This window comes from Pleurodeles waltl, chromosome 8 (genome assembly GCF_031143425.1).
Source record: "Pleurodeles waltl isolate 20211129_DDA chromosome 8, aPleWal1.hap1.20221129, whole genome shotgun sequence".
NCBI classification, from domain to species: Eukaryota; Metazoa; Chordata; class Amphibia; order Caudata; family Salamandridae; genus Pleurodeles; species Pleurodeles waltl.
Window position 1 is genome coordinate 3,978,383 of NC_090447.1, and position 26,144 is coordinate 4,004,526.

Sequence of the window (26,144 nt, forward strand, 5' to 3'; positions counted from 1 at the left end):
AGGCTATTACGTGACCACATACAGCTTGTTTTTGCTTTTTCTCTTTTGGATTGTTTTTTCCAACTTCCAAAATATTTTGCTGATCTTTGATTGACTTTTTGAACTTCATTGGGAACTCTTTTTCCTGCCTTGGAACTTGCACTTTTGTTGATTCTTCTTCATGTCTCAATCTGGAGATGCATCAGCTGGAGCTGCTTTTCACTTAGGGAAACTGGAGAGATATACAGTTTCTCAGTTGAGGCAGTACTGAAAAATCTTGCCTGTCCCATTAAGGGCTCCACCAGGAAGGAGGAGCTGCAGAAGGCACTGAGGGTCTGTGTGACAGCCAAGGAAGATGAGGGGCACACAGAGGGGGAGGAGGAGGATGAGGGTGAGGAGGTGCAATTCATACACAATGGTATAGAGGGAGGGCCTGTTATGTAGAGGGAGAGAGTATCCAGGGCAGGTAGCAGTGTGTCATCCAAGGGTCTGACTCCTGAAGAGTTACAGGGCAGGCAGGCAGAGTGGGCTCACCAGCTGGAGCTGGAAAAGGTTAGGATGCAAAGGGAGATGAAAGAAAGGAGGATGGCCACAGAGGAGAAGAACATACTGCTGGCTTATGAGCTCAGCTTGAGGAAGCTGGATCAGAGGGGCCATTCCAGTAGGGATGGTGGCAGCAATATTAGAGTGCAGCCTGAGAGGAGGATGCACATTCCTAAAGACCTTGTGAAGGGAGGATGACATATTCTTGTTGTTCAAGGGGTATGAGTCTGCGTTCCATGTGAATCTGGTCCCTGAAGCTCATTGGGGCGGGTCTGTGGAAGCACTTTGAGATAGAGGAGAGGGATACTCTGACATCCTTAGGGGATACTCAGGGGGCTCACCTATCTTATCATGAAGGATGCCCTACTCACCAGGTATGGTCTCACCCGTTAGCAGTATAAGGAAAAGTTTAGGTCCTAAAAGAGAAAGGAATCCCAAACATGGTTGGAGTGTGTTGATTCTTTTTGTAGGTCACTGGATGTTTGGATGAAGGGCAGTAAGGTGACAACGTATGAGGGGCTTTACAATTTAAGTGCTTGGGAGCACTTGTACAGCGATCCCAAGACAGCCACGGGCGACAGGTTCATCTGGTCTTGGTGGACCGATCCACTGGGTACCCAGAAGCCATTCCTCTGAGATCAATCACTTCCCCCGTGGTAAGTCATGCATTGATGGGGAGTTTTACCCTCATGGGGTTCCCCAAGGAAGTGGTATCTGATAGGGGTACCAATTTCATATCTACTTACATGAAGTCTCTGTGGCAGCAGTGTGGGGTAATGTATAAGTTCACCACTCCTTACCACCCCCAAAGCAATGGTCTGGTGGGAAGGTTCAACCGCACCTTGAAAGGCATGATCATGGGCCTGTCCTTGAGGTGGAAGTGGGATGTCCTCTTTCCATGCCTTCTGTTCGCCTACAGGAAGGTTCCTCAAAAAGGGCTTGAATTTAGTCCTTTTGAGTTACTGTATGGCCACCCTGCTAGAGGGCCTTTGAGTCTGGTGAAGAAGGGCTCAGAGAAAGCCCCCAGTAAACCTCCCCAGGATGTATTTAGCTAAATGCTGGCCTTCAGAAACCAGACTGCCCGCTTCAGAGCTCTTGCACAAGAGAACCTGGAAGCAAGCCAGGCAGACATGAAACAGTGGTATGACCAGAATGCCATTCTGGTCGAGTTTCAGCCTGGGCACAAAGTGTGGGTAATGGCACCAGTGGAGCCCAGGACACTCTAGGACAAGTGGACTGGGCCATTTGAGGTGGTGGTGCGCAAGAGCAAAGTCACCTCCCTGGTGGACTTGCAGACTCCCAGGAACCCCTTAAGGGTCCTGCATGTGAACCGTCTTAAACTATACTTTAAACGGACTGAATTGTCCATGCTCCTAGCAAATGATGGTGGGGTGGAGAAAGAGAGTAAGCCTCTTCCTGATCTCCTGTCTGCTGGAGAGAAAGATGGGTCTGTGGAGGGAGTGAACCTCTCCCCCTCCCTGACCTCAGAACAACAGAAGGACTGTTGCCAGGTATTTGGTCAGTTTGTCTCTCTGTTCTCCCTGATCCCAGGGGTCACACACTTGTGTACACATGATGTGGACACTAGGGACCGTCCACCCATTAAACAGAAGGTTTACAGAGTGACTGAAAAGGTCAGGGCTAGCATCAAAGATGAGGTATTTAATATGTTAACCCTACAGGTGTTTGAGTTTTCTAGCGGTCTTTGGGCCAGCCCTGTGGTCTTCGTCCCAAAGGCTGCTGCTCCTGGTGCCACGCCAGAACCCCGATTCTGTGTGGCGACCGGGGTCTCAATGTGGTCACTAAAACTGACATGCACCCCATCCCCTGAGCTGATGAGCTCATCAGCCGGTTGGGAACTGCCTAATACCTCAGCACATTTGATTTGACGTCTGGGTTTTGGCAGATTGCCTTAACTGAGGGGGCCAAGGATCGGTCAGCATTTTCTACCCCAAATGGACACTTCCAGTTTAAAGTGATGCCATTTGGGATGAAAAATGCCCCAGCCACATTCTAGAGGTTGGTCAACCAGGTGTTGACTGGGCTGGATGAATTCAGCACAGCATACCTGGATGACATTGCAGTGTTAAGCTTTTGCTGCACCACCCGCCTCACAGCTGATAAATGATGCGCCGCCGGCCTCGTGGCTAAAATCGGTGTTCCATCTGCATCGCAGCTGGAAGATCGACGCAGCGCGGCTGGAGAAACGACGTGCAACACCCTCAATGGCTACTGTTAACAACGCAAGCACCCACGTAGCGCGATTTGATGACACCGTGCGACCAGATTTCAACGCAGCATCGCTGGGCACGGAACATCTATGCAAAGCCTGCCAGGGCCTGGGGTGCCCATCCGGATCGACGCATCACTCTCTTGCGGGAGAGAAGAAACGACACATGCCAACCCGACCGGGGGAGGAACGATGCACTTTCTTGCTGTCAGGTGAGTAATCAACACATCGCTGACATTTGTTGACGCACTCTCGCCCATGTGGCTTTATTTTGGTACTACCCAGGTACTTTTGTGAAATAACAGAGTTCTCACTGTTTTCTAGGGATTAAGGCTCTTATCCTTTTTCAAATTCATAACTTGACTTGTGTATGTCAGATTTTTGTTGTTTTGATCTTGTGTTGTTTAGATAAATATTACCTATTTTTCTAAGCCTGTGTTGTGTCATTTTGTAGCGTTTTCACTGAGTTACTGTGTGTATTGTTACAAATATATTACACATTACTTCTAAAGTTAAGCCTGACTGCTCGTGCCAAGCTACAAAGGGGTTGAACGGGAGTTAACTGAGGGTGATTCTCCTTTACCCTGACTAGAGTGAGGGTCCTTGCTTGGACAGGCGGTAACCTGACTGCCAACCAAAGACCCCATTTCTAACATTTATCAAATGGGATTTATTTCCCTTTGGAGAAGGCTCTTCCTCAACACCCAAAGCAGATCTAGAGGTGATCCCTTCTCCTTCCCATTGCTTTACTTTCCTGGAGTAAATCTCCTATCATTTCCAGGGTGGAGGAGGTTTTATCGGAGTTGGGAATACACAAATGTGTGGAAACCACACCTTACAGCACACACTTCCCCTCCCTATGAGTAGGATTTACTATTACGAATTTGATCACTCTCATGGCAGAGTGACTGCATTTACACAAGCCATGGATTCCAGTGTACATTCCTGGCAATCCTAACTGTGCATTCTTTCACATTAAACGCATGTCTATGGCAGAAAATAAAAAGACCTCATTGTGTCTAAACCTACTTGTGAAATTTGTTTGCATTTTTTTTAAATCAACCCTGACCTGTGCTATTGCTGACCTCTCCTTGTGAACAGGGAACACAGTCAAAGCAGCAGACAGGCTCCCCCTCTCTGCCGGCCTGTCTGTACCCGGGAGGACAACTCTCACTGCAGACAGAGCGAGGAACCTGTGGGAGCATAAAAAAAAAGTATCAATGAAAGACAGAGCGCAGAACCTCTGAGAGGAGCAAAAATAATCTATTAATGGAAAACAGGGCGCAGAACCTGTGGGAGGAGCAACAAGAATCTATTAATGGAAAACAGAGCGAGGAACCTGTGGGAGGAGCAAAAAGGATCTACTAATGGAAGACAGAGCACGGAACCTGTGAGATGAGCAAGAAGAAACCATTAATGGAAGACAGAACGCAGAACTTGCAGGAGGAGAAAAAGGAAACTATTAATGGAAAACAGAGTGCAGAATCTGTGGGAGAAGCAAAAAGAATCTATTAATGTAAAAGAGGATGTGGAACCTGTGGGAGGAGCAAAAAGAAACTACTAATGGAAGAAAGTAGCATTGGAAGAGAAAGTGAGGAACCAGTGGGAGGAGCAAAATACACTATTAATGAATGACAAAGTGCAGAGCTTGCTGGAGAAGCAAAAATAAATTATTAATGGAAGACAGTGTGCAGAACCTGCAGGAGGAGCAAAAAGAAACTATTAACGACAACAGAGTCCAGTATGTCTGACAGTGGCCACTTTAGAGTCCAGTATGGCTGACAGTCCTTACAGCCCAGTCAGTATGGCGTACATTGCTTACAGTAGAGTCCAGTATGGCTGACTGTTAGAAATGGGGTCTTTAGTTGGCAGTCAGGTTAACCTCTATCCAAGCAAGGACCCTCACTCTAATCAGGGCAAAGGAGAACCACACCTAGTTACCCTCCCACTAACCCTCTTGGTAGATTTGCAAGAGCAGGCAGGTTTAACTCAGAAGCAATGTGTAAAGTATTTGTAACAACACACACAATAATACAGTGAAAACACTACTAAATGGACACCACACCAGTTTAGAAAAATAGGCAATATGTAACTAAATCAAACAAGACCAAAACAACAAAAATCAAACATACACAAGTTAAAATATGAATTTTCAAAAGAATAAGAGTCTTACTCCATAGAAACAATAGAAACAATGATTTTGCACAAAGCACCTGGTTAGTGTAAAATATAAAGCTGCATGGACGAGCATGTGTTGGAAAAGGCAGAGATGCGTCCATTCCTTCCTCGCAAGGGAGGCTGTGCGTCATTTCTTCTCTGTTCAGGTCGGCGATTCGTCGTTTTTCTCCCTCGCAAGAGAGCTATGCATCGATTTCCGGACGGCGCACCTTGGATCAGTGCAAAGACAGGCTGACTTTGACACCCAGGGATGATGAGTGGAAAATCCGGTCGCACGGTGTTAGAAAACCACGCTGCGTGGGGTTTGTGTCGTTATCAGCAGCCACAAGTGGGGGTTGCGTGTTGTTTCTCCAGCCGCGATGTGTCAATCTCCCAGCCACGATGCAGGTGGAGAATCATTTTTAGCCGCGAAGCCAGCGGCGTGTTGTTTATGAGCCGTGTTGCAGATGGTGCATCAAAAATTTCCCCGCAAGGAATTCTGTGCGTGGATTTTCATCTCTTGTTCTGCCAACTTCACCTTTCAAGGGCCCATGGACTAGATAGGACGCCACTTGGTAGGGCAGGAGTCTCAGCAGAGAAACCATATGTTAGCAGATGAAGACTTTGATGGCCCTGAGACTTCAAAACAGGAGGCAAGCTCAGTTCAAACCCTTGGAGATTCTTCACAAGCAGGAATATACCACAAAGTCCAGTCTTTGTCCCCTTTCAGAGGCAGAAGCAGCAACAGCAGGATAGCTCAACAAAGCACAGTCACAGGGAGGTGCAGCACTTCTCCTAAGCTCTTCTCCTTGGCAGAGGTTCCTCTTGGTTCCACAAGTGATCTTGAAGAAATCTGAGTCCAATGCTTATAACCCTTTCTACCAATGAAGTAGGTAAACTTCAATGGAATGTCTCTGTTGTTCACCTGATCCTGCCTTGCCCAGGCCTGGCCCCAGACACACTCCAGGGGGTCGGAGACTGCATTGTGTGAGGGCATGCACAGCCCATTCAGGTGTAAGTGACCACTCCTCCCTCCACTCTACCTCAAATGGCCCATCAAGATATGCAGGCTATACCCCAGCTCCTTTTGTGTCACTGTCTAGAGGGGATTCACAAACAGCCCAACTGTCAAACTGACCCAGACAGGGGATCCACAAACAGGCAGAGCCACAGAATGGTTTAAGCAAGAAAATGCCTACTTTCTAAAAGTGCCATTTTTAAGCACACAACTTAAAACAACCTTTACCAAAAGATGTATTTCTAAATTGTGAGTTCAGAGACCCCAAACGCCCATCTCTGTCTGCTCTCAAAGGGAAACAGCACTTAAAAGATATTTAAAGGCATCCCCCATGTTAACCTATTTTGGGATTATTTCACTGCTAGGACATGTAAAACACATCAGTACATGTCCCACCTTTAACATACATTGCACCCTGCCCATGGGTCTACCTAGGGCCTACCTTAGGGATGCCTTACATGTATAAAAAGGGAATGTTTGGGCCTGGTCGAATTAGCAGTTTAAAACTGCATACACAGACACTGCAGTGGCAGGTCTGAGCCATGTTTGCAGGGCTACTCATGTGGGTGGCACAACCAGTGCTGCAGGCCCACTAGTAGCATTTGGTTTATAGGTCCTGGGCACCTCTAGTGCACTTTACTAGGAACTTAATAGTCATTCAAATATGCCAATCATGGAAAAGCCAATTACACATACAATTTACACAGGAAGCACTTGCACTTTAGCACTTGTCCGCAGTGGTAAAGTGCCCAGAGTACCAAAAATAGCAAAACCAGAGTCCAGCACACAGTCAAAACGTCGGAAGCAGAGGGAAAAAGCACAGGGGAGACCACTTCAAGGATACCAGGTCTAACACTTGGCCACTCGTACGTATCAAGAACAAAGCAGTGGGCGGATGCGAGGAAGGACTACCAGGGACTGTGGCTGTGTAACATGGAAGTAGTGTGGCTGGGCTGGCCCCGCATGAGATGGAATTAATTGCTCCAAATGTTGAAAGGCACGCTGGCCATACAAAGCATACCTGACGCAGTAGTCGTACACCTCAGAGGGAATGACTTTGCCTGCCTAGGCAGTAAGGATCTTCTAGGAGCCATGGCCTCAGGACTTATGTCATCAGCAAGATTCCTGCCCCCAACAGACACAGTATAGTCAGAGATCATTGCTAGAGCAGATTGGAGAGGGGGGCAGGGATTATGGGGTGGTAGAGGGATCTAGGAGAAAAATGAAAATTGTCAGATCTTTCCAGGGCAAATGGGTGGGGCTTCATATGGCACAGGCTCATTAACTTAAGGACACCAGGGTATCACTTGACCATTGGGGTGCACTTAATAGGGGTGGGATTGGATATGTTCCTGCTTAACATATTGAAGGAGTTGGAACTACTCGGTTTCTCTTAGGTCACAGGAAAGGGGGTACTGCCCGCGGTCGGGGAACCACAAACAGCATGACAGGGGAGACAATCAGTCAGCCCATAAAAGCACAGTAAAACAAGAGGAACAGTCACTCTGCAGTGCACTTGGGATGCCTAACGGCAGGGCCAAGAAGAGTACTACAAGGACCAGCTAAAGGGACAGCAGCAGGCAAACACGGCATGGTACTTGCAGCCAGGGTAAAGCCAGAGGGCATCCGAAGGGACTTGGCAGCAAGGGAAGCCTGGCAGCTGGCATACGCTGAAACCCAAGTGGATCATGATACCTAAGAGGCTGTGCAACTTAACAGATGAACTGCAGACCAAGCGGAAGGATGGGACTGATAATTAGGTAGGCAAAGAAATGGCTGAACAACATGGGTCATAGGCAGGACCACTTGTGTGGTGTGTTATGCACTGTGTGATGATATTGTATTGTATAAGAAACTGCAGTTGTAATAACTTGCAGTAATGTCTCTGGTGTTTGTGTACAAGGGAGTGCAGAAAGCATTCAGCGGCTGGGAGCACCTGGTTTCCTGCTCGTCTGGGAGGGGTTAGAACATGGGCTGGAAATTCAGAGCTGGACCCAATGGCGGACAGTGATCAAACGCCTCCTGGTGAGGTAGAAGGAAAAGCCTGGGAACACGACAAAGCTGGCATTGGCTGGCATCCTTTGAAAAGGGTACAATAAACTTAGTACACTGTTCCATCTTTTCCTTCTCTCCTACATATTCCGACAGTCAGTATTCATCCTAGGTCGAACCAAATTTGGTAGATGATCTCTGGTTAAGTACCACCACTGTAATAGGGGTGGCCCGTCAGGCATTGCAGCGCCGGTCTGACGAGGAGATTGCCCAGTGATGAAGCTTGACATCCTATTGGGTGTGTGAGGGCTCTCCTTAACTACTGACTATCTCTAGCCCTGTGTGTATCGATGTTCTTTATTTATGGAACAGTGTACTAAGTTTATTGTACTCATTAGATTTGGGAGATTGTACACTGGACCAATAACCTCCCAGTCCCCTTCTTTTTTGTGATAAGTTAGTACAGCAGCTTCGCTGTGGGACTCCTCTTGTTTCCAAGTTGGAACATTACCTGATTTTCGGATCTTTTTATCCCCCTTTCCTGACCATGGATAATTTCCAAGGTGTGAGTTATGACGACGAGGTAGTGTCAGCAATATTACAGGCCCCCTCTGTCCTCAACAGTGATGGCTCTGGTCCTACAGGCAGCCTTAAGGAAGATTGGGACAGATTATCTTCCCTGAAACGTGACTTGATCAAAACCATTATGCACGGCACAATCATGACTGAATACTTGAGAGCCAACATTGCCCCCAATGGGCTGTTGGTTTCTAATATGCCCAGGATATTCCTACAGGACTTGTCCTTTAGGAAGGACTGGGCTCAGATTGCATGGAAATGTACTAGGGACTGGCTGGTCCTCAACATTAACACTTCTAAATGACTAGCCGAGTCACTTACTGTACAAATCAACTGTGTTGAGAGCACCATTAATACGACAGTCACTTTATCAGCATTCAAAAGTCGTCTCCTTGAGATCAACTCTGAACTCAATGAGACAAAAGAATTCTTAGCCCAGCAGAAAATCTCTAAACTACTGACATCTTAAGAAGTTTGAACGAAAAAAAGTCTATCCTTATATCAATGAGGACTTTGAGGCTGATGCCCAATCTCTCTCTTCGGACCAGTCCACGGTTTCAAATAAAAAAAAACAGAACTACAGTAGTAGCTCCTCATCTGATGGATCGAGTACGGATGATAGTATGCCACAGCCTCTTTTTAATCCCCCTTACTCCACCAATCAACCCCTCTTTTGGCAACCACCGTACCCTTTCTTCCAACCTCGCCCAATGCTACCCTATGTGCCTTTTTTAGGCCACGGCCAGGGCAGAGGAAGAGGCAGACGAGTCCATTGGGGCAGGGTGGAACCCCAAATGGTCACCCGGAGTCAGGGCAAGAATCCTCCAACGAGGACTTAGTGGTCAATTTGTCTTGCAGACCACTTACCCTACATGAATCCAAAGCCCTTAACAGAGGCTTAGGCTTTGTACCTACACCATCTGAAGATTTCTTCCGATTAAATTGTGAGCTCTCCCAATTTTTCAGGAAGATCCGCCTGCATTTCTTTTTTAAGGACCAACCTTCAAGGACACTGGTTTAAGAAAACCATCTACTTTTGTCCCTCCATCGCAATCCCTTCCATGTGAGGTTCTCGCTTTTGAAAAAGCTGTTTTATCTGACCTCAACAAGATTTATCCGAGGCATCCATTCATTAATATAGCTACATTAGAAAGGGAGGCTTTGAAGACTATATCAACAGATCAATCGATAGTGATCAAACCAGCTGACAAAGGGGGAGCTATAGTTATTATGAACGTCACTGACTACAGACATGAATGCCTTTGTCTCTTGAGCGATACTACTTACTATGCACCTCTCCTATGTGACCCCACTGAGAACTTGCAAATCCAGATCAGGAGTATGATTGAAGAGGCCCGTAACAATGCATGGATCTCCCCTAAAGAAGCTGAGTTCCTTGATACCGCTCACTCGTATTCCTTACTTTTACTGCCTTTCCAAAATACATAAGAGCGAATTTCACCTCCTGGGCTCCCTATTGTATCAGGAATTGGCTCAGTCCTAGAACCACTGTCTACTTTTTGCGACCACTTTCTCCAACCCTTGGTGAAGAATTCTAGCACCTTCTTAAAAGACACAAAAGACGTCCTTAATTTGATTGAATCCATTAATTCAACTACTGAGGTCCAGGCTTTGATTACTTTGGATGTAGAGGCCCTTAATACTAATATCCCTCAGGAAGCCACCCCATGAGTTGTGGAGTCTGCTCTTCTTCAAAGCCCATGGACCTCTTCTACCCCTATACATTTCGTTATGCAATGCGCTACACTAGCCATGACCAAGTATTATTTCCAGTTTGAGGACTCTCTTTACCACCAAGTCCGAGGTAAATCCATGGGCAGTACATTCTTTACATGTTTGCGTCGAGAAAATGTTTATTCTACCGACATCTAATCCTTTCCATGATAGGATTAAGTTGTAGCGGAGATACATTGATGATATCCTCATTGTATGGCAGGGAACTCTTGAAGATGTGGATCTCTTCACCAATTGGGTCAATACTTTGGACCCCTTCTTGAGATTCACTGCTCACACTTCACCCAAACAGGTTTCCTTCTTGGACTTATTGATTAAAATTGACAACGGTAAGCTCATTACAGATACTTACCAGAAGAGTACCGACCGCAATAGTCTGCTACTTTATGACAGTCACCATCCCAAGGCCCTGCGTGATAATCTTCCTTTTGGACAGTTCTTGAGGCTACGTTGTAATTGTAGCTCAGTACAATTATTTGATATTCAGGCCCAGGACCTCAAGCGTAAACTTCACAATAGACATTACCCCCAGAGCGTTATCAACCCTGCCTGTAAGAGGGCTCTCAATAACCACAGGGATGCATTATTGGCACCAGTGGTCAAGGAACCAGACACTCACCTGACATGTGTATCGACATACACTCCCTTGTCCAATACCGTTAAAAAATGTATTAATAAACGTTGGACCATCTTACAGAGCAGTGGCACACAGATCCAAAGGCCCCTTTTTGTATTCAAAAGGTCTACTAATATTAAAGACCTGGTGGTTCATACACGTCCCCGTCAGAAACGGGACCTGTCGGTGCAGACCACCTTATGGAACATTCCCCCTGTCATTGGTCACTACCCTTGTGGCACTTGTAATTTCTGCCCCCTCACAAAACGACTAGACAGATTGGACTTGAAATACATTGGGACTTGAAACCTTAATAGACATACCAACTGTAATACACGACAATGCATCCACATGATTACCTGTCCCTGTGATCTACGCTATATTGGTATGACGATGAGGCCCGTAAAATAGAGGATTAATGAACATCGGAGCAACATTAGGTGCTCTCGCATCACTACTAAATTGAGTTCTCATTTTTTGGAAGCAAATCATGGTCCTGACGACTTATGGTGGATTGTCCTACAAGCTCCTAGGCTGACTAACAATGACCCTAAATACCTGTTTACGATGGAACAACGTTGGGTGTTCAGATTGAAGACATCCAGTGAGGGTCTGAATGACGACATCCCTTGGTGTACTTTGACACCTTAATTGCAATCCGTGACTTGACTCGGACTATGACTTCTGATGCCTAACTATTTTGGAATTTCATTCCTTACAGCCCTTTCCATCAATGCTGCAATTCACTTATTCGCCATTATGGCAAGAAACTGGTTTTTCATCATCAGACTATATCCAAGATCTTTAAGGAGTCTAAAATGTTGACTAAGGTACACTATTGGTATCTTACTTGATTTTACACTTTACTTTTTCTGCACTATAGACCATTGGTGTTTTTACTCCATTATTGGCCCGTTTATACCACAAAGATGGCCGCCACGTAGTGCTTATATTTTGTCTGCACCATAGACCATTGGTGTTTTTAACTCCAGTTATCGGCCCGTGTATACCACAAAGATGTCCGCCGCGTAGTGCTTATACGCAAGTCCTTTTTTCTGTCTACTGTTACCTGCTGGCCCAATGATGGGACCGCGTCGGATTGACATTGGGCAATTCCGACGCCCTGAACCACTTCCTGGGTTTACACGAGTAATCGTGTCCAAATGCTTTCCTATAGTAGAATCAGAATCGCGCTCCCTCATTGTTTACAGGAGCGCTGCCCAGGGTAGGTCTACGCCACGGACCAGGGATTACAAATTGTGAGTACTGTCGGTCGTTTTGATAATTTATTTGGGGGACCGAGTTCACTCGGGATGGAGATGACGAGAATTCTACTATTTATTTACCTTTTCTTCATTTCCCGACTTGCTGCACAAACAATGATTCTATGAATTTGACTGTGGGCATACAGCTGCTAGTAAGACCCATCCCAGTTGTTTAAGAATGGACATATCTTTACTAATTCTGCCCTCACAATAGCTATTTGCATTTGATTTAGGAGGGACACAGCGATTCATCTTAGATTAATGCTATTTTTTCATGATACCTTTAGGTGGCAGCTTGTTATTGTGTATCCAACTTTTGTATTCCTCTAATGTTTTTGTGCCTAGCATTACTCACTTGGTTTGAGGCTTGCGCATTCCTATGAAGTCCATACTTTGCAATGGGATGGTAAGCCTAATTTTGTTATTTCCTTATGTGCCACGCCTGAGACTGGTTTTTCAATTTTTTTACCACTCTTTTTAGTCTCTCACCATGCACTTTAATTCCTTCACTAATGAACCTTTCTGTTCTCACTTCTACGCAGGGAGACTGGCTGACCAACTGACTATGACGGGCAGTCTTCATTAAGTAAGTGACCATCCAGCACTTATTTTTTCACATTAGTATAGGAGAAGTAGTAGCAACAGTCCTGAAGAAGCGTCACGGGATCACAACGACCACTTAGACGCGAAACATGTTGACCAAATTTTTCTAGGATTTGGGGCACTACCTATTTCCCTTGTGTGGAGTGCAGTGGAACATTATTCCCATCAGCACTCCCCCTCTTGTTCTCTTTTAATCTTGGACTGAACCTATCCCTGACTTATTGAATGTGATGCTTATGGTTCTGAGCCAATTTTTAACTTTTTTCTTCTCTCCTACATATTCTGACAGTCAGTATTCATCCTTGGTCGAACCAAATATGGTAGATGATCTCCGGTTAAGTACCACCACGTAATAGGGGTAACCCGTCAGGCATTGCAGTGCCAGTCTGACGAGGAGATTGCCCAGTGATGAAGCTTGACATCCTATTGGGTGTGTGAGGGCTCTCCTTAACTACTGACTATCTCTAGCCCTGTGTGTATAGATGTTCTTTATTTATGGAACAGTGTACTAAGTTTATTGTACTCATTAGATTTGGGAGATTGTACACTGGACCAATAACCTCCCAGTTCCCTTCTTATTTTGTGATCCTTTGAAAAGGGCCCATCACTGTGCTGCTGAATGGTTTAAAAAAAAAAAGGCCTGTGGCTACGTCACACAGAGTGGGCGTGTCTCTACCTAACTTGCAGGTTCTCGAGAAATGTAATGTGTTGTAGTTCTGTAAAGCTTGTAAAAAAACAACAATTAGTGAACAATCCCTTACATTTTCATGGAGACAATAATGGGTTGACTTATGCCATATTGTCAATTGTTCCTAATACCTAATATGTCATCTATGTTCGGAGCTTGTGAACTATTTGCTGAACAGGAACTCTTTAAACTGTTTAGGAAAGCTGGTAAATAAGTTAGAGTCCAGATTCCTGGGAAGACGCAGTTCTTGATGTTAGGTACACAGTCTGAGAAGGACAACTTCAAGAAGCATTGCTAAAGCTGGAATTTTGCTTTGTAATCTCTCCACACGACTAAGTTGATGGGTGTCACCAGAGAACTTAGGTTTACTGATCAGTTTGTGTTGTTGATGTGAATGTATAAGATTATGAACTATACTGGTGAATTGAGCGTGGACCTTCCCTCGACAGGCAGCCGGTCAAGCTGCTTAACATAGGGTGATGTGGTCTGAGTGGTCAGCCCCTCATGCCAAAAAGGCTCTCATCAGGGCTAGATTCATTTTGGGTTTATCTGATAAGATTGTGTGGCAGGTTGCATCATTGAAGACAGTACATTATGCAGGGTTGAGGCCAGTCAAGATACATCAGAGGGAGAAGACTCTTCCAGGTACAACTGTGCATGTTGGTGATAAGGTGTGGAGGGATCTTTTAAGGTCTCAGCCATAATCTTTTCAATACTAATTTACTTAGGGGAATGGTTGGTTTTGCATTTATTTGCTTAACAATATGTTTATGGACCCAGAAATTATTGTGAACAATCAAGTAATATCTGTACTAAAATGAACACATTGTATTTATTAATTAAATCAACTATGATAGCAATAAAGGTTTTTCAAATAGCTAAATTGTATTCTGGATTCAAAAGAGGTACCTCATACCTTTGTTGTTATTTTCAGTGCACAAATGGTGAATGGTAGGATAATCCTCACCCTACAGAGAACTTTTTATGCTAAACAGGTACTCATTACCCTGATATTTTTAAAGAAAAACATCTCATGGGCCTTTGTGTCTTCAGTGGGAACAGTTTTCACACCTAATTCAGGTCTATTCAACTGCTGGATGATATTTGGAGGCTCATGCAAAGGAAGAAGCAGAGGCAAGGAAAAGGTAGGTTTTTAAAGTACCTTTTTCTTAATATTTATAAGAAATACAATTTCACCATAAAATCGGGCTTCTGCTTAATATTAGAAGGAGTACTTGGATTATGGTCCTAGCTGTTTTATAACTGAAGATAGCATTATTTAACATTGCTTCTCCGTTTTTCTCTATGTAACTGCCAGTCTTGCTGCAATGAAACTAAGTTTTGGAGCCTAGTCACTGTGAGGACATTATCCTACCTTGGAATGCACCCTGCCGTATAGTGTATAAGACCTACATAGTGATAACATTATTATTCAGAAGGATTTTTTTGTCTGTTAAAACGATGAATTTTGATAGGTTGAATGTAGGTTTAAAAAGCTGTAGTTGTCAGTCTACACGTAAGGAGAGCCTGAAGTCATTTATTTATTTATTTTATTTTAGTTAGAGAGTTTTATAAAGTGCAAACATGACCAATAAGTATCAGAGAGCTGTTCATCATATCCCGTAAAACTCGTACACATAAGAAAACCTTATGTAAAATAACAAATCCTGTCAAACACATATGATAAGATTCAAGTTGAAGACCATAGCGCCTCTTCTCTATACATGGCAGGACGTGCTTCTTGATGTAGCTGAGTCTGTTCCAGCAAGATCCCCTCTGCTGAGTAGAGTTTTGTGCCTAAAACTTGATCTAAGAATCTATTTGTGAAATCCTTTTGACCTCTTTCTTGAAGGTGGCTGTAGAAGGGTTCAACCGATCTCCAAAGGTAGAGAGTTTCAGATTCATGGTGCAGATCCAAAAAAGGTATGCGTGTAGGTGTTATTTTTCCTGAATCTTAGAGGTTTAAGAATGGGGTGTTTGCGCTACATAAGAAGCAGCTGCCCTCTGATATTGTGTGCTTTTTTTAGGTACCTCGGTGCCTCTTGATGAAGTGCTTTGTGTGTCAGGCAAGGTATTTTCTGTTGGATCCTGGCTTCTAATGAGAGCCAATGCAGAGACTTCAGAGAGGGAGTGATGTAGTTGAATTGCCTTTTTCCTGTTATTAATCTCACAGCAACATTGAGTGTAGCCTTTAGTGGTGCAGTGGTGCTTTTGGCAAGCTCGCCAAGGGTTCAGATCTGTAATCTAATCTTCACACTACCAAGGATTGTACTGTGATTTTAAAGTCTTATGGCTTTTCGAAAGGTTTCACCTTCTCAAGGAGGTTGAGTTGGTTAAATGCAATTTGAGTGCATGAATTTGATGTGAGCTTGCATTTTCAGGTATCTATATAAAGTTATCTCAAAGGACTTTGTAGTTTCTGCAGAGATCACAGTGAAGTTGAGGGCATCAAGGTGGGTCTACCATGCTTGTAGTGGGGTGAGCAGTGAGAAGGGGAGAACAGTATGAAGTCTGTGTTCGTAGCATTCAATTTAAGGTGATTATGTACCAGCCAGGTTTTGGTTTTCCAGAGAACGTTGTTAAGTCTAGTGATGTCTGCGGTGGAAGATATTTTTAACTATAGATGCAAGTCATCTGTGTACATAGTGTGAGCTAGGTTTGCCTGTTTGAAGATCTCCATTAACGGTTTCATGTAAAGATTGAAAAGTGTGGGAGATCTGGTAGATCCTTGAGGTACTCCCATCTAGAGGGGGTGGCGATTTAATAATGAGGTTTTCCGTTTTTTTCGTTTTGAGCAAACGTGGAGGAACGAGTTTAACAAAGTCAGACTGTTGCTTCATAGCCCCATTCTCTGTTTGAGTATCTCCATAGGACAATAATGATTGACTGTGTCGAGCATGGATGATAGGTCCAGTAAGATGAGAAGGCAGGATTAATTCTGGCCTGGTGTCCTGAGTGCATCATTCTCGATGAACCGTATGGTCGATTCTGTGCTGTGACCTGTTCTGAAGCCCAATTTGGAAGTCATGTTTATACTGCCACTAGTGGATAGCAGAAGAGGTGCCACAGTCCACTACTGAATGTTGACTTACAGGCTCTGGGCATAGGTTGTTCACAATACACTAGTTAAATATAGCAATTAGGAGTATATCAATTCAACCATATTTATAAGGAGGGGCACTGGCACTTTACCATTGGTTAGCATGGGAAAATTGAATAACGTTTGTGATAACCAGTGGTTATCATGACACAGATTAAATGTGGATGCACATGTGAGTAATATATTACAGCCTGAAACCTAAGTCATCTTGCTTACGATTTTTAGAGAGACTGAATAATTCATTGCTTATTTGAGTGTCGGTCTTATAAGCTGGATAACTCATTATTGTAAAAAAGACTAACAGATCTGTTTTGTGAACATTGTCACACATTTATTCTTTGGCCTTGATGATGCGACATAGGTAGTTGCAAAACATGTGTTGACCCATCTTCGTATGTAACATAAACTTACTTTGTGAACAAAAATATTCCTAATAAAGTAATTAAGACAACTGAGGGATTTCAGAAATTTCCAGTGTGGTACCTATAAAAAAGAAGAGACCTCAAACTCTGTATGTTTGTATTTCGTAGAAGGTTGTTGCAGAAGAGAAGACATAACCATATTTCTTGTCATCTGAACTATCTGATCTAAGGAGCCTCCACTCCCCTCATTCAGTTGATTACTCTGTCAGTTATTATGGTATAGGACGGTACCCTAACATCTACAAAAGGGAGTGCTGCCCTGACTGGGCCTATTGAAAGAGCCAGTTGTTCATTTAGTTTTTCAGTATTCTAGGCCTGAACTGGCATCTCTAATCTGCAAGAGGAATTAATTCCAGGCTTTACGAGTCAGGCACGAGAAAGCACAGCTGCTGGCTATGACCCTTCGGATGAAAGCTGATGCAGCTGTACAGTTATGCAGGTTCTTGGTTGTGCAGCGCTTGTATGTATATGTTGGTTTGAAGAGGGCACATTTATGACTGGGGAGCCAATGGAGGTTTTTGAGGTGTGTGGATACGTGTTTGTGGGATGGTTAATTCAGTGTGAGCCTGGCCACTGCATTCTTGAGAACCTGGATTCTCTCAGTGAACTGGACATGGATGCTGATGTAAAGTGTATTTCCATAGTCCAGCTTGGAGGTGATCCGGGCTTGGATGATGGTTTGACTGGTGTTGAGCAGAAACCATCTGAATATTTTTGGGAGGAGCTTGAGGGTGTGAAAACAAGAGACAGTGGTCAAGTTAGCCCAGCTGCTCATCAAGATTTGATTGTAGATCATAATCCATAGGTTCCTAGCTTGGCTCAATGGGATTGGTGTTGGTCCTTATTCTTGGGGCCACCAGGCCAAGTACCAGAGTGAGTTTTCTTTTCCTGAAAAGTACCACATCTATCTTGTTTGAGTTGAGCTTCAGGTAGTTCATCTTCATCCAGTGTGTGACTTCTGACATGCAGTCGTTGAACCTCACTTGGACACTGGAGGTGTCCTTGGAGAGGTTGAGCTGGAATATGACATGACGTTGAGTCAGCGGACCTGGATGATGTTGGCAAGGGGGGGGCATGTAGATACTGAAGAGCATGACGCTGAGAGATGGAGCCTTGTAGGATGTCACAGATCAGGTTAGATGCAGTGGAGGTGTATGGGGCCAGGCTGACAACCTGCGGCATGTGATGAAGGAGCTGATACATCAAAGTTCAGTTCCACTTATTACAGTGTCTTGGAGGTGCTGAATGAGGAATGGGATGGAGATGGTCTGGAAGGCAGCAGAGAGACAGAGAAAGATGAGAGCAGTGGTGTCGCCTTTGCCCATGATGAGGCAATGTTGTCAGTGACAGTGTTAAAGGCAGTGCTCTGATTTGGTCTGAATTCAGATTGGGAAGAGTCTAGGAAGTAGTTGAGGTGGTCGGCCAGTAGCTTATTGATGAATATCCAAGGACTTTTATTCTGTAGGGTAACAAAGAGATCGGTCTGTAGATCACCAATGTCTTCAGGCCTGCTGAATGTTTTTCAATACAATGGGATGGTGGCATATTTCCAAGTGTCTGGGAAGGTGGTGGTGGTGAGAGTCATTGAGTATTGGAGAGAGGGTGGTACAGATGAGTGCAAGCCCTTTGGTGAAGGTGGAGTGCTCCCCAGTGAATAGAGAGCATGGTATTAGCAGTTTACGAAGAGGTGATGATGGACTAACCAAGGGTGGTTTTTGGTGCATTCTCGTCCTCATTTTGGAGAGCTGCAAGGGTGCAGATGTCTGCTTGGTGCTTGGAGTTGTTGTATGTTGTGCTAATCTTGTTGTTGAAGTAGTTAGTGAGCAGGTAGCAAAGTTCCTAAGTGGAGGTGACAACGGGGAAGGTGAATTCCTTTAGTATAGATCGAATATTGTTAGAGTTGTTGGTGCTGATTTCAATCTGTTCAGTCAGGGCTGAGGTTTTGGTGCATCTGATTTACTGGTGATAGCGCCATAGACTTATCTGTAGGTTTGTCTGTTGTTGTCATTGTAGGAAAGTAGCCTCTTTCTAGCTTGGTTACCCCCACTTTTGGCCTGTTTGTCAGTGTGTTTGACTCTGTCTACTGGGATCCTGCTTATGGTTGTTGCATACTGTTAACCCAGTATTTCACTCACAATTGGCATACTGGTGCCCCCTTATAAGTCCCTAGTATATGGTACTTAGGTACCCAGGGCATTGGGGTTCCAGGAGATCCCTCGGGCTGCAGCATTTATTTTGCCACCCACAGGGTGTCAATGCAAAAGCTTCTACAGGACTGCCATTGTAGCCAATGTGAAATGGTGCATGCGCCCTTTCACTGCTATCTACACTGCACCAGGTCACTTATTAGTGACCCACATGTCAGGCCTTCCAACCCTGAAGGCTGGGTAAAGAGTACCAGTGTGTGAGGGCACCCCTGCAGTAGCAGAAGTGCCCCCACGTTGTCTAGGACCATTTTCACAGACGTAGTGAGTGTGGGCAATCCATTTTACGCGTGCACTATACATAGGTCACTACCTAGGTACTACTTGACAATGGTAACTCTGAATATGGACATGTTTGGTATCAAACATGTTGGAATCATACCCTAAGGCTTTTGCAAGTATTAGTTGTATGATTCCATGCACTCTGGGGGCTCATTAGAGGACCCCCAGTACTGCCATTAGAGCCTTCTGAGGTTTTCCAGAAAGCCCCAGCTGCTGCCACCTCACAGACAGGTATCTGGCCCCCTGTTGCTTGAGCAGGCCAGGCCCAGGAAGGCAGAACAAAGAATTTCCTTTGGGAGAGGGATGTTACACCTTCTCCCATTGGAAATAGGTGTTACAGGCATGAGAGGGGTAGCCTCCCAGAGCCTCTGGAAATGCTTTGAACGGCATAGATGGTACCCTCATTGCATACTCCAGTCTACACCGGTTCAGGGACCACCAGTCCCTGCTCTGGCACAAAACTGAACAAAGGAAAGAGAATGATCACTCCCCTGTCCATCACCACCCCAAGGGTACTGGTTAGAGCTCCCCCTGGAGCGCCCCTGGGTTTTGCCATCTTGGATTCCAAGGTGGTAGGGAACTCTGAGAGCATCTGAGTGGCTAGTGCCAACAGGTGATGTCAGAGCCCTCCCCTGATAGGTGCTTACCTGTGTAGCTGACCAATCCCCTTTCAGGGCTATTTAGGGTCGCTTCTCTGGCTGGGAATTTCCTCCGATTCAGGTTGCAAGACTCCAACAGGAATCCTCTGCATCCTTTACTTCATCTTCTTACCAAAGAAATTGCCTCTGGACCATCCAGGAACTCTACAACTGCAAGAAAGAAGCAAAGACGACTTCTGCAACATTGTATCTTCAGCTCCTGCCATCAACTGCAACTGTTTCCCGGTAGCGCATCCTCAGAGGAAAGCCAGTCTTCAGTCTGCACCAGAAGAATGAAGGAATCTCCCTTGAAGTGAAGGAGTAACTTCGCTGCTTCAGCAGACTACCCTCTGCAGCAACAACCGGTGGCTTGGGTTCCCTCTCCTGAAGAAGTGCTTGGATCCAGCAACACAGGTGGTGGACTGAAGTGGCCCCGACGGTCTTGAAGTCCAGCTGTCCAACTTTGGTGGAGGGAAGACAGTACTCCTGTGCTCCACGTGTTTTGCAGTTGCCAAAGCTTGTTGGCATCCTTCCACAAAGTTCTTTGTGCACCGTGTAGCTCCAGCCCCCAGATCTCCTTCCTGTGACACTCAGCCTCCTGCGTGGTTCTCCGGTGGTGTGGGATCCATTTGTGTAGTGCTGCGTGGGCCTCCTTTTGCTCCTTCTTTGTCCCCGTGCTGTGGGACTAGTGTGCACGCTGCCTGGTCTTCTGAGGGCTCTCTGAGCTGCTGGGAGCACCCTCTGTCTCCCCCTCCTGCGTAGAGGCCACCAGGTCCCTCCTTGTCCAGGGCAGTGCCATTTTCCGCTAACTGCAAGCTTTGCATGTGCCAAAGGCTTGCTGGCTGAATCCAGCACGCAAACCAGACTGCAATCATCCATCATCTGTACCAACCAGAACCCTGCATCCGTCTTCTTGGGTGCAGTACTGATTGTTATTCTTCACTGGTGGCTCTTCTTTTGCACCTTCATCCAGGTTAGCAGAGGCTCCTGTTCTCCTTGGACTCTTCAGTGCTTCTTGGATTTGGTCACCTTCTTCCACAGGTCTTCAGGGCCAGGAATCCATCGTTGGTGTCTTGCAGTCTCTTCTGGTTCTTACAGAATCTTCTATCACGTGTTCTTGTGTGTTCTAAGAAGGTTAATGTGATTTTCTCCTGCTTTCCTGGGCTCTAGGGTAGGTTCTATCACTTCCCTTTGGTGTTTTCTAATACTCCCAGTGCCCCTCTACACACCACACTTGCCTAGGTGGGAAGACGACTTTCGCATTCCACAGTTTTAATAACTGGTTTGTGTTCCCTCTAGGCCCTTTTCTAACTATTGTGATTTTAACAATTTACACTGTTTTCTAGCTGTTTTTACAGCTATTACTACATTCTACTGTATATTACTTACCTCCTAGCGGAGTACAGTCTCTAAGGTATTTTTGGCAATTGTGTCACCAAAATAAAGTACCTTTATTTTTGTAACACTGAGTATTTTGTTTCATGTGTGTGAGTACTGTGTGACTACAGTGGTATTACATGACCTTTGCATGTCTCCTAGTTAGGCCTTGGCTGCTCATCCACACTACCACTAGAGAGCCTGGCTTCTAGACAATGCCTAAATATCACTAATAAGGGATAACTGGACCTGGTATAAGGTGTAAGTACCCTACACTACAAACCAGGCCAGCCTCCTACAGTCATTGTTGGTGTGTCGACACAGATGTTCCAGCTGTTTGAAATGCCATTTGGTGAGTCATAGGACATCTACATACCATCCTGCTGTGATCTGGACTATGAAGTGGTGTTGATTTGGATGGGTCCAAGGTTTCCATACCGGAGGTGATCCAGTTGTTGAATTCCGCAATGGATTGGAGAGGTTACCGTGGTGCATCGGTCAATAGGTTTGGGCTTCTGTGCCCAGGTTTCCTCAGAGATAGTGTTCCAGTTACACCAGGTGGTCCTTCTAGGTGCCGTTCCTCATTGGTGGGTCAGGTGAAGGTGGAATCAGATGAGGTTGTGGTCGGTCCAGGTGAATGCATGAGACTATTTTATACCTTAAAAGTGTATTTAATGACCACAGTGCTACCTCTAAATCTTAATCTGCTAGAAATATTCTACAGAGAAAGCCATCCTTTCTTACTACTTTTTCCAAGGTCTTAAAGTAATACATAGTATTTGTGCGTGCAGCTATGGTAAATAGAGTTAGTGAATGCCTAGATTTACATGTGTTGGTGTGTTAAGTCAAGGCCTTTTGGCTTTGGTAATCCTCTGTATTGTTTATGTGGTGCTAGGGTAGATGATTGAGGCGGTGCTTGTTTTGTGTTTTATTACATACATTATTATATATGGGATAAAAATTCCAGCGATAAGTGAGAAGGATATTGTAAGTCATTGAGGCGTTCTGCGACCCTATACAGCAGATGTCTTCAAACTGGGGGGCCTCAAGTGATCCCAGGGGGGTGCCGGCTTGCACCATTCATGAGCACCAGCCGTGCACCATATTTATGGAATGGTGAAAGCCGGAGCAAAGGGTGGGCTAGCGTAAAAAAATGACGTTAGCCAGCTGGGGGTGGCGGTATGGGAGAAGGGGGTTTTGCATCAAAAATTAACATTGGGCAGGTTAGATTTTTTAAAAATGACCCTAACCAATTTAGCATCATTTTCTGAGGCAAAACCATCCATACCACATTACTCCTGTCTTAGGAAAGACAGGAGTCATGCCACCACCCCAGTGGCCAGCACAGGGGGCTAGTGTCCCCTGAGCATGGCCATTACACCCAGTGCCATGTATGGGGGCCTATTTCAGGGGCCCCAATGGCACTTTAAAAAATACTAACCTGTACTTACCTATACTTACCTGAAATGGGGTCCCCCATCCTCTGCTGTCCCTCTGGTGTGGGTGGGGGTGTCCCTGGGGACTGGGGAGGGCACCTATGGGCTTATTCCATGGTGTTCCATCATGGAAATAGGCCCACAGGTCACCTAACGTCTGCCTTGATCCAGGCGTTAAATAATGGTGCAAAGTAAGTTTTGCACCATTATTTGACCCCTCCTCACCCCGTGCGTGATTTTAGCACGAGGGATAAATATGGTGCTAAGGCCATAGAGTCATTGTTTGCACGGGAACGCCTACCTTGCATCTCTTTGAGGCAAGGTAGGTTTCCACATCCAAAAAAATGACTTTAACTCCATAACTTTGGAACCAGATGGGGGTAGCGCCAAAGTATAAGTATGGAGTTCGTTTTGCACTGAATTTGCGAAAAATAAATTATGCGAATTTGGCGCAAAACAAGTATAAATATGGAGTTCGTTTTGCACCGAATGTCTGTAAAAAAATGCTGCAAATTTGGTGCCAAACAAGTATAAATATGCCCCTAACTCCATAACTTTGGCCCTGAACGGGTCAAGCACCAAAGTATAAATATGGAGTTAGTTTTGCACCGAATTTGCGTAAAATAAATTACACAAATTTGGCGCCAAAGAAGTATAAATATCCCCCAACGTCCGTAACTTTGGCGCTAGACTAGTCTAGCGCCGAAGTATAAATGTGGAGTTAGTTTTGCACTGAATTTGCGTAAAAATAAAAAATGACGCAAATTCGGCACAAAACAAGTATAAATATGCCCCTTGATATCTTGCTCTTTCATATGAAAGAAATTGTCTGTTTGTAAGCAGTAGAATAAAAGTAGAATCTTTTAGTGCAAATTAAACACACCAAAAAGCAGTTTATAATTTGTTGCAAATAGATATTATAATGAGTTTAATGTAAGTCAGATAAGCAAGTTGCGGGCCCTAAGAAACATGCAGAAATTTTATTTTAGCTGTAATGACCGATAGTATGGAAAAACATTTTGCATTAACTATCTATTGATCATTGCTCATTTAAAAAAAAAGCAGAAGAGGGGAAAAAACATTCTGATTTTCTTGTTTTATAAATGCAGCTGTGGTCATGCCCTGGCTACTGTCTCTGGTAGGAGGCATTATGACATCAAAACTGAAATATAAGAACTTATTACAGACACAGTTACACCATTTCCATATTTCAGGTGACTAGAGACATCAGAAGCCACTAGAGATAAGAATATGTGAGTCAGGTTTTGTATAGAGGGATAACAGGCCGCTGTGCATTATAAGGTGTGTAAACTTCTGGCTTGAACACAAAGGTGTTTATCACATTCTAGTGGCTTTTTTGAAGCATTACTTTCCCTGCTATTGTAAATGTGAATCTCTGCTGTAGATTCAACATACTTGAGAGCTCCCATCACTCCAGAGGATGGCTCCAGCCTGGACGGTAATGTCTCTGCCTCCTCCTGCAGATGGGTCTATCTTTCCCACTTTTACCACTCGGAACTCCTCATCCTGGGATATCTGCACATTGAGGATGTCGTAGGTGGCCGGAGCATCTCCGTTTGCATCAAAGGATATTTCTTCCCCAGTGCGAGTCTTAAAGCGAAGGGTTTTCAGGAGGTGAAGAATCTGAAACATAAGAATATTATTATTTGTACACTCACTCCTTTATTTATCTCCACACGTTTATGTGTCACCGTTGTCAGCTTCTATCTCACCCAGGTTTACTTCCCTATGCGCTGACAATTTGGACTCGGAGGTGTGTAGTCCCTGTCAAACTTTGGTGCAGGTCTGGCTTTAGGGGGGTGAGACTGGTGCGGCTGCAATGGGCGCTGACCTGGAGGGGGGCACTGACCTCAGGGGGGAGCTGTGTTTAACAGTAACTTAAGATTTAAAAGCACCTGCTGCAGAGTTCCTTGTGCATCTAGCAGCTTTCAATCAGCAATAAAATGTCAAGATAACTCTTGTGATTAATGTTCCTGCTAGAGAGATAGAGATCAGAGTTTTGTGTGGTGGCAGTTTTGACTCGCCATAAAGTAGCTTAGAGGGTTAATATCTCTGCTGCAAAGAATAGATCTGTATTTTATGTGGATAGTTGAGTAGATTAGTAAAGCCAGTCTTCACCAGTGGTTTAAAGGAAATAAAATATATATGAAAGAGGGGCTATGGAGAGATGACGGGCACTTTTGCTGAGTGGTACTGATGGAATCCAAGGAGGGGGTCTTGTGGTGGGGGGCAAAAAAGATTGTTCACCCAGCCCCATCATTGCTAAAGATGGCATAGATTCACCTTCACGGACTGGGGACAGGGTCTCTGCCCCAAATGGGGAAATCACGCTCTTCATAGGGTTCTAGACAATGGATCTCACGCATTCATTACACTAGTACATGGTTCAAAGGCCTTTAAGCAATGAGAAGCAAGCAAAGAGAACATGTACTTCAGAATACATTTAGTGATTCTGTCCTCCCTCTCACAGCAGGGGAATAAGGAGCAGAACCAGGCATGTGGGATATTGGGGTGTCACTTCCAAGAAGGATGACAGAGGATTAGTTCCCTTGAATTAAAGCACAGCTTCTTGTGTACTACATTAAGGGATATTCATCAATCTGCTTCCACACTATGGCCTAGATTATGCTAATTTTTATGCTAATGTGGCCCAACTAGTCCAAATTCACTGCACCAGATTTACAAAGTAGCGCAAGGCATGCATTATGCCACTTTCTAACCCCTTGCGCCACATTACGCCTGCGCCAGGCATAATATATGCAAGAGGGGGGAATTTCTCTGTTAGGGGACCGCAAAAATGACGCAGTGGAATCTATGAGATTCCACTGCACCATTTTTAGCTGCTATTTTTAACACCTGCACAGAGGAGGCGTTAAAAGGGGACACACCATTATTCTCAATACGCCCCTATGTACCCTGCAGGATTAGCACCAACATTTCTGGTACTAATCCCACAATGTACTACAATAGCATCAAAAATTAAAATGCTATTGTTCCTAACCTGCGTCATGGTGCATCGTGTGTTTAATACGGCGGCGCACACATGGTGGTGTTAGGTGGGCACTAAGGGGCGCAAGAAAAGTGGCGCTGCAAATAATGCAGCTCCACTTTTCTTAAATTTGGGGCTACATGTTTGACTAGTGCCTTAAAGCGTGTTGCACTTTATACATTTAATAAACAAACAAGCAGACGCTGTTTCTATCAGCTTACAAATGTACAGACTGTGAGGAGAAAGCTGA

At 44.8% G+C, this 26,144-nt stretch overlaps 1 protein-coding gene across 1 annotated transcript in view; it reads right to left on the minus strand.

The window, feature by feature from the left end:
• LOC138249001 (extracellular calcium-sensing receptor-like) overlaps nt 1–26,144 on the minus strand; it is a 177,656-nt gene that overhangs the window by 12,986 nt on the left and 138,526 nt on the right. The window contains 2 exon segments of the mRNA XM_069203056.1: nt 3,822–3,945; nt 24,301–24,528. Of these exon segments, the coding sequence (XP_069059157.1) occupies nt 3,822–3,945; nt 24,301–24,528 (352 nt within the window).